At 38.7% G+C, this 8,470-nt stretch overlaps 1 protein-coding gene across 2 annotated transcripts in view; it reads left to right on the plus strand.

The window, feature by feature from the left end:
* The window catches only part of tcerg1l (transcription elongation regulator 1 like), a 38,579-nt gene that overhangs the window by 14,145 nt on the left and 15,964 nt on the right, over nt 1-8,470 (plus strand). For both annotated transcript variants that reach the window (XM_015377077.1, XM_015377078.1), the window contains exons 3-4: nt 398-484; nt 563-707. In XM_015377077.1, coding sequence (XP_015232563.1) covers nt 398-484; nt 563-707 — 232 coding nt within the window. The remainder of the gene's footprint in view (nt 1-397; nt 485-562; nt 708-8,470) is intronic.

Genomic DNA, 8,470 nt, shown 5'->3' on the forward strand with positions numbered 1-8,470 from the left:
GTGAATGAGAGCAACGGTCACTCAGAGAAAAATGAGTGGCACACACAGCCCATGTTCTATTTAAGGACACTTTTCATTGGATAACGTCATCATAATTGCTGGCGCTATACTGTATAGCCATCCTTATTAACTGTATGCTGGGAATGTGCAATACCAAAATCTAATTCTTTGTATACACGTATAAACACAGAATAATACTGAAAGCATAAAAATAGATATATATATTTCTATTAAATGGGCATGGCAAATAATGAAGTTCTATATCAATCAGATTTTCTATATGAATATGGTCAAACCAAACTCTAGTTACTTTATTACAGTATTTGCTGATGGTTCAACATGTGTTGTTGGTGATAACTGACAGCTTCTTTTTTTGCTGTTTTTGTTTTTATTTTAGTGGGAGTTTTCAAATGGACAATTTGTTCCTTTCCTGTCTCCGTTCTATGGTTCCTCATGTCTTTATTCCCAGCGTCCTGTCCACAAGGTACTGTTAACACTCTAACACACACTCACACATATATCACTGTAATGCTAACAAGCTGAAACTCTCATATGTTTGCAGCTATCTAAAGACTGGTTCACATCAGAGGGAATGCATGTCCATTTGAGAAGTGACTTAGCATTTTCACTAACCAACCGGAATATGAGGAAGGAGAGTAGACACACACCCAGGACTCATGTGTTTTCGTCATATTATCAACACTCGGGTAAGAATTATTTCCTGTGAAAAAGCAACCCACTGACCACTGGAGTCTATAAATTGAACTTGTTGAGAATCTTTGCTGATTTGCATCTTTTAAAAACATTTGATAAGCATTTGAGTTTTCATGAACGCCCACCCACACAGGTGATAATCAATACAATTTTTTTGCACAGTAATTTCCCAGGTGTCACTTTATGGGAATTTTTAGATATATAGATTTCCATGCCTTTAATATTACATTCCTCAAACTGCCTCCAGTAGGTTTTTTTACCAAGTAGTTTGAAAAATGAGCACCGTATTTTCTCCCCAATAGGCACAAATGAATAAAGCCCCTGCTTAGGGCCCAAATGCTTGAAATATAACAAAAATTGAGCAAACGAACAGCAACAGGTGCATCTTCAGCTTTTATCAATGTTCTCTGATTGTAGCTGTAATCAAGACTGATAAATAAATTGNAACAGCAACAGGTGCATCTTCAGCTTTTATCAATGTTCTCTGATTGTAGCTGTAATCAAGACTGATAAATAAATTGTGCGCAAAAACAAGCTTTTCCTTTCTTTTGGATTATTTCCTTATTTTTCCTTTGGGGACTTTGATCCTTTAAACCAGCGGTAATATAAAAAATTGCGGTATTCTCTCCCAATTACATCAGTCGGTGCATCTGTGCCTCTTGACACAGGTTAAGACTCATCCTATCTATAACATCCTGAAGCGGGATTTTCTGCGGTTACAGCGACCAAAACAAAACTACGGAGCAGTTTTGTCTCCGATTACGCCTCGATGGGACCTGCTTGTTTTATTTTTATGCTGTTTGTATTTGATTTTATGGCAGTCGTATAATTGTACTTGATTGTACTTACCCGCCCGGCCGGTTCGCGCGGGGGGGTGGTGGTGGGGTGGGGGGTGGCGGGGGGGTGTTTTGAATATGATCACTGGGGACCGCTGCTTTAAACAATTAAGTACATTTTTACTTTACTTTTGATTTTACTTTACAAATGATAATTAATCCACCCTAACATAATACTGTTTGATGCAATACATAGTATTTATCATCTAAACTTGAATTAAGCGGTGTCCAAAATATATGTTCCGTGCATCTAGAAAAATAATTTTAAACTTATTTGTTATTGCCTAAGATAACCCAGTTGTTGTGTGTTAAACCCTGAGTGTGTGTCAATTAAGAGGTTATATATGCCATTATTTTTAATAAAAAGTCATTACAGGAACAAAGAGAAAATACGCCATATGACAAAGCAAAGATAAAACTCTTAAAAACATATTTAGATAAAAATTAGCGTTCTTAATTTTCATTAACTGTTTACATGTGAAAGGACAATCAATACATGCCCTTAGAATTATTTGTTTTGCTTATTTTTTATTATAACAGCTGAAGAAAAACAATGTTCTTCTGGAAAATCCTAATAGACTATGGTACATGCTTCAAAAATAGCTGCTTTATAGAAAGTATTTAGCAGGAACAATTAGGATTATGAACATGAAGCTCAAATTTAAATCCATAGTATTGAGGAAAAGTGTAATGTCTTCTCAGGTTTTGTTTTAATTATGGGGAACTTCTTAATCATTTAGGGGCTCCAGTTGTTGTTGCATGCATGTCTTGTATGATGACCAAATTCAGGACAAAATCTTCATTATCAATGCTATCCCTACGTCAGCTTAAAGACCAACCAAGCTAAAATTTGAGTTTAGAAAACCTACATTCTCATATAAAAACATCCTGGAAGTTTAATTTGGTGTCATGGAAAGTTTAATTTATCAATTTGTAATCACAATTGTTACAATCGCTGTTCGCTATTGCTGTCTAAGCTTGACCAATCTGCTTCGACCAGCAATGAATCATAAGAATTTCACCAGAGCCACCCTTCAAATCAGGAAAAAGAAGGAACGATTTTGTTGTACACGTTCGAAGGAGTCTTAGAAGGAGTTGTATATTGAGAAAAATATAATATTATCCTCAAATGCGGCCTTTAGAAAAATATGCAGCCCCTGAGACACACCAACTGTCTCTCCACTAGACAAAGCAAACTATTAACTAACCTTGTGAGCCATATTGATCATTTGTAGCACTTATATTTATTTATACACATTATTAATTTTTGACTGTTTGTTTTTTTTGGATTGGGGGTTACTCTGATCTGCCAACTTTAGGCAGTGACAGTATTTCACCAATGTAACTAGTCAGAATCTGCTGTGGGGTGTGACAAGGGTGGTTTTTGGGATAACTTATCCACAGAAATATATGCATGCACATGCATGCACACACACTCAACAGCACAGATACAAACTAGCATACACATACACTGAAGAGTCCTTAAAATACAGTTAATTTATGAATAATTTCACACTAGGTTTGCAAATTAAAATGAGAATGGACTGGGCGTGTCTGATTAGACATGCAAAATACACACACACTGTAGAATGTTTCATTTTAATTAGGACTACAGTGTATTAATAGCTAAGAAAAAAATAGAAAGATGCATATTTTCTCCAATTGTTTCTCAGTAGCAGAGACACTGATTGCCTTTCATCTGCCACAGTTCCTCTATTTTTTCACCACTCCTTACATGTATCCTAAAATAATGTGAATTTTTGCAAAACTCATCTTTCTAGTCTGTTGACTAAGGACACTCATTGTGAACCTCATGCCCTTTTTTCAGAATGCTGAACGCAGTGAACTGTCTGAAGTCCCCTGACATCTCTTAATTTGGTCCCACTGAGGATCAGGTGGTTCCTCACAGAGCATTTTGAAACATAGCCGTTCAGTTCTTTCTTTTCTAACTCCTGTTCCTTAATTCGTCTAATCTAGGGCCAGTTCAAACCCTGCATGGAGCATATTTATCAAGGGCGTATAACATCATCGATGTGTATGACTCAACGTTACACACGGATTCTGGAATGCATGAAGCTGTTAAAGATCAACAGCATTCTAAAAGCCTTCATTAGAAAGTCCTTGGAGCTATGGAAAACCACACTTGAGCCAGGCCATTGTGAATATCTCCATCAAATGTGCTTGCCTTTAATATCTGCATCAGGGTTATTCACTTCTATCTGCTGCTATTTTAAAAGACACTATAAATGCATTAAATGTATAGTAGAGGTTTTTCGCAAATTTTTTAAAAAGCCCTCTCCACTTAAAAAAACATGCACAAGCCTGTACCCGCTACCGAGAGGGAACGCCTATTAAACGTGTGCAAGGGGATGCAAGAGCCCATTTGTCGGCGTGCATGCTCTGTTTAAAAGTTGCTGTTTGCATGGCTCATAAAAGCTTTTGTGTAACAGTTGAATGAACAGAGCAAATCTCTTTGGTTGGTGATAAATCTCTCCTGATAGCTATAGTCTAATTGGTCTAATTGGTGAATGCAACTGGATCTGAAAATGGCCATTCCAGGAGTCAATCCTTATGTAAAAAAAAAAACAAAACTAAGAACCCTTGTGAGTAAGCAAATTACAGTTATAATCATTTAACTAATAACCATCAATTAGTTTTACCCTGATTTGAATTACCTGTTACTTAGCTATGACTTCCACTTCCAGTTATTTATTATTATTCATAATCATTGGTAAAATTGATCGATTGATGGGTTGATATATATATATATATATATATATATATATACTGCATATAAGGTAGTTCTGAGAACATTGAAGACAAAATAAAAAAAAACTGTTGAATATGACATAAAGATCTTCAAAAATTCTAGATAAGGATGTTAGGATTAATGGTGTTAGTGTTTGGAAGCACCATGGTGAGTGGAAGACTTTTAATCAGCAAAACAATAAGCTTAAACAACTGGACGACTAGAAAATGGGAGACAAACGTGAGACTCCAGGACCAACTGACGATAAACTGAAGACCTTAACAGAGCACGGAACAGGTGCAGACAGAATGAGTAAACGCAGGTAAATGATACTAACTAGGATAGTAATTACTGAGGGTAGATAGGGGAAAACAAGCAACAATATAATAATACAGAATGAATAACTATGACAACAATGAGAATATTAAATTACAACAATAAATATCTACAAAACAAATGCTAAAAATACATGACAACAGTGAGCAAAAAGAAATTAACTAAAGTGAAAAACCCCAAATGACATTAAATGACAAGCACTACGAACTTAGGAAACAATAGGAAACAGACTGAATAAACACAATCGCCAAAAAATTATGACAAAAGAGTGCTAAATATTTGCATGCTTGGGCAGCAGACTGCAGATATCATCACATTCATCCCTGCTTGCCTGGCTTCCACACTCACCAAGCAGCCCACCTGTCAACCACTTCCCAGTCATAGCTTTAGTTTCCCTCCATTACATTTTTGAGTCTTCTTGTTTTAAAATCTCCTTATTGGTGAGTGTTGGCCTAGTGGTTAGACCAGTGCGCTTGTGCTCTGAAAAGGTTGCAAGTTCCCGGTTTGATCCCAACAGCCTGCATTCTGGGTCTCTGAGCAAGACCCTTAACCCCACACTGCTCCCTGGGCACCACACAATGGTGGCCCTCTGCTCCCCAAGTGGATGGGTTAAATGCAGAGAGTGGATTTCTCCAGTGTTCTCCATTATTATTAATATAATCTGATTGATTTACCAAAGCCAGCAGATGACATTTTGAAAGAAAATCTATTTTGGTCTGAGTGGCTCTTTGTAGGATTTGCATTCCAATGTAGTCATCCAGAGCACCTGAAGAGTAGAAAATGAAGCAGAGGGAATAATAATATATCCTTTAGCTGAATAAATAAAGCCTATTTCAGATTCAGATTTACGGTAAAGGAGGATGGTACATTCATGAATAGAGTCTCTCATAGCTGCAGAGGCAGCAGCTCAAAACATTGTGTGTTGCATTTAAATGTGATACAGATTAAACATGTCAGCAGAGAACAGAAGCAAAGAGGAGATACATGTAATCTCTAGTTTACGTGAAAAATGAGAAACACCCAATCATATACTTATTGTTTAATGTTGCTCGATAATATAATCTAAAATCAGATGTCCTCTGTCGGTGATTCAGTCATTGATCTACCACCAGCTATTTGTTAAAATGCATTCCATCAACTTATGTTTTTCAGGGAATAACATGATTATTTTAGAAATTGCATTGTTTCCATTATAGTTTTGTACAATTTGACAATTTGATCATTATTGGAAACACAGCTAGTTCTGAAAAAATCCCCCAGTGATCTCTCTGTTTGCTTTCATTTAATCTTCTCCATTTCATACCATTTCACCTCCTGTTATTAATAGTTTATCATCATGGCGGCACCCGGCAACAGCAACCTCGAGCAGCTCTCGACAATTCTTCTGACAGTTCTGACACTTCCACAAAATATGTTGTTCAGAAAGCTACAAACCAGGCATCAATCCTGCATCTACGACCACCAATGCCTGCTGGAGCTACGGTCACAAAAGGCTTTAAATACAGCCACTCTTGATCAAAGCTGCGGAGTGCTATGGATAGATGTAAACAAAACAGAAGGCGAGCTGAGCAGGCCAGGCCAGAGGAAGCACTATGCTAGGCGGTGTAAGAGGTGCTGCAGAGGCGGGCTAACAGTGAAGTTAAGAAGGAAACCCCACAGAACACCAATCCCATCAATCCTGCTCTCCAATATCTGCTCAGTGGGTAACGAACTCTCTTCAAAAAAGGAGATTAGTAACTGCTGCACCATCATTCTTCATTTATCAATACCGGACCATGCTATTAGCCTTGAGGGCCGCACGCTATTCCACGCCAATAGAAACAAAGAACTAAGTGGTAAGAATAGAGTTGGCGGGGTCTGTGTTTACGTACTTTTGCAACAGCTGGTGTAAAAATGCTCTTCAGACATCCCGTTTCTGACTGTTAACTGCAGACCGTTCTATCTGCCCGGAGAGTTTTGTGTGGTTAGCATTACTGCTGTTTATTGGCCCCCATAATACAAAGGAGAACATCCACATGTGGTTGCTGTTCCTGGACTTCAGTTCATCTTTCAAAACTGCATCATCCCACTGCATTTGATAGGAAAACTGGAACAGCTGGGCTTCAATACACCCCTCTGCAATTGGATGTTAGACTTCCTCCCAAACAGACCTCAGTCAGTCCGGGTTGGACAGAACTCTGATGTCATCACCCTAAGCACAGGCTCCCCTCAGGGCTGTGTCCTGAGCCCCCTGCTGTTCATCCTGATAACACATGACTGCGTCCCCAGGCTCACTACCAATCCCATTGTGAAGTTTGCAGACAACACCACGGTGGTGGGCCTCATTAGAGAAAACAAGACTAGTTCTGCAGAGAGGAGGTGGAGCAGCTGGTGGACTGGTGCAGAGACAACAGCCTGATCCTAAATATGGAGAAAACAAAGGAGATCATTGTCAACTTCAGGAAGCATCGGCCTAACCACACCCCAATGCTCATCAACAACTCAGCTGTAAAGGTGGTCAGTAGCACCAAATTTCTGGGGGTACACATCACAGACAACCTCACCTGGACTGTAAACACCACCTCACTGGTCAAAAGGGCACAGAATGAGCCCACCTGCCCCCACCCATCCTCATGACCTTCTACAGAAGCACCATAGAGAGCGTTCTGACCAGCTGTCTCACTGTGTGGTGTGGAGGCTACATTGACTAAAACAAAGTGAGAAGAGTGGTGAGAACAGCAGAGAAGATCATCGGGGCTCTTCTACCCAAAGACATTTCATCCAAGCGCTGTGTGTCCAGAGCCCATAACATTATCAATGACCCCTCACACCCCCACCATACACTGTTCTACCTGCTGCCCCCTGGGAAGAGACTTCGAAGCATCCAATGCAAGCCCAGTAGATTACGAAACAGCTTCTTCCCCACTGCTATTAGACAGCTTAACCATTGAAAAAAAACTCTAAATCATGTCATAAATTCTGCATTAAACTGACAACAAACCAAAAAACTGGCAAATTGCACCATATATATTTAATGTTCTGAAATTCCATATCAATGTATAACAACATTGGAATGTTTTTTTAAATTATGCAGTAAATCAGTAAATAGGTCATATAGTAACACTTAAAAGTATTATGTACTCACCTCAAATGATCTTAAAATGTACTTTTATAGAACAATGGCAACAGAAAAGAGAAGTTTTAATGTATTACTCTGAGCTCTGTGAGCGCTCCACTGGAAGCTGCTGCTGCCGCGATGCATGCTGGGACAGCTGTCAATCTTAAGAATGGACAAGTCTGTTCTAATGCATACTGGGTAAAGAGGGAGAGGCGAGAACAACATCTGGGGACTTTTTCTGTTCTCGGTCTTATGTTCTTGCAAATTAGAACAGCACTAGGGCTGAGGCTGATGATGTTTCACAACCACAAGTATATGCACAAGTACACATATTATGAAACCGCCATTGTCAGCGATTTACTGCTTTTCTGCTAGCATAACAAAAAGATGGCAATCACAAAAGAGCAATGTTTAAAGGATGCCCTATCTGATGTCCCAAGTAAGAGTGAGTTAACCTTAAAACCTTAACAACGGACGTGTTTAGTGTAATTTCCTTTTAAAATAGACATATTTGCTATTTTCAACATCTTTTACAGAACACAAAATGACATAAAAAGAGTGAGTGACTTGTAAGTTTTGCGTCACATCCATATTTATGTGATTGGCTTTAACCTGACGATGCTGACCCTGTTAGTCCCGCCTTTGAAATCCAGATCTACTAGCTTTATGCCAGGGTGTATATGTTGTATCAGTCTGGCTGGAAATGCTAGGACTTTTGTACGTCCACACTGAAATATG

Source organism: Cyprinodon variegatus, unplaced genomic scaffold (genome assembly GCF_000732505.1).
Source record: "Cyprinodon variegatus isolate N-32 unplaced genomic scaffold, C_variegatus-1.0 Scaffold146, whole genome shotgun sequence".
Classification (NCBI taxonomy): domain Eukaryota; kingdom Metazoa; phylum Chordata; class Actinopteri; order Cyprinodontiformes; family Cyprinodontidae; genus Cyprinodon; species Cyprinodon variegatus.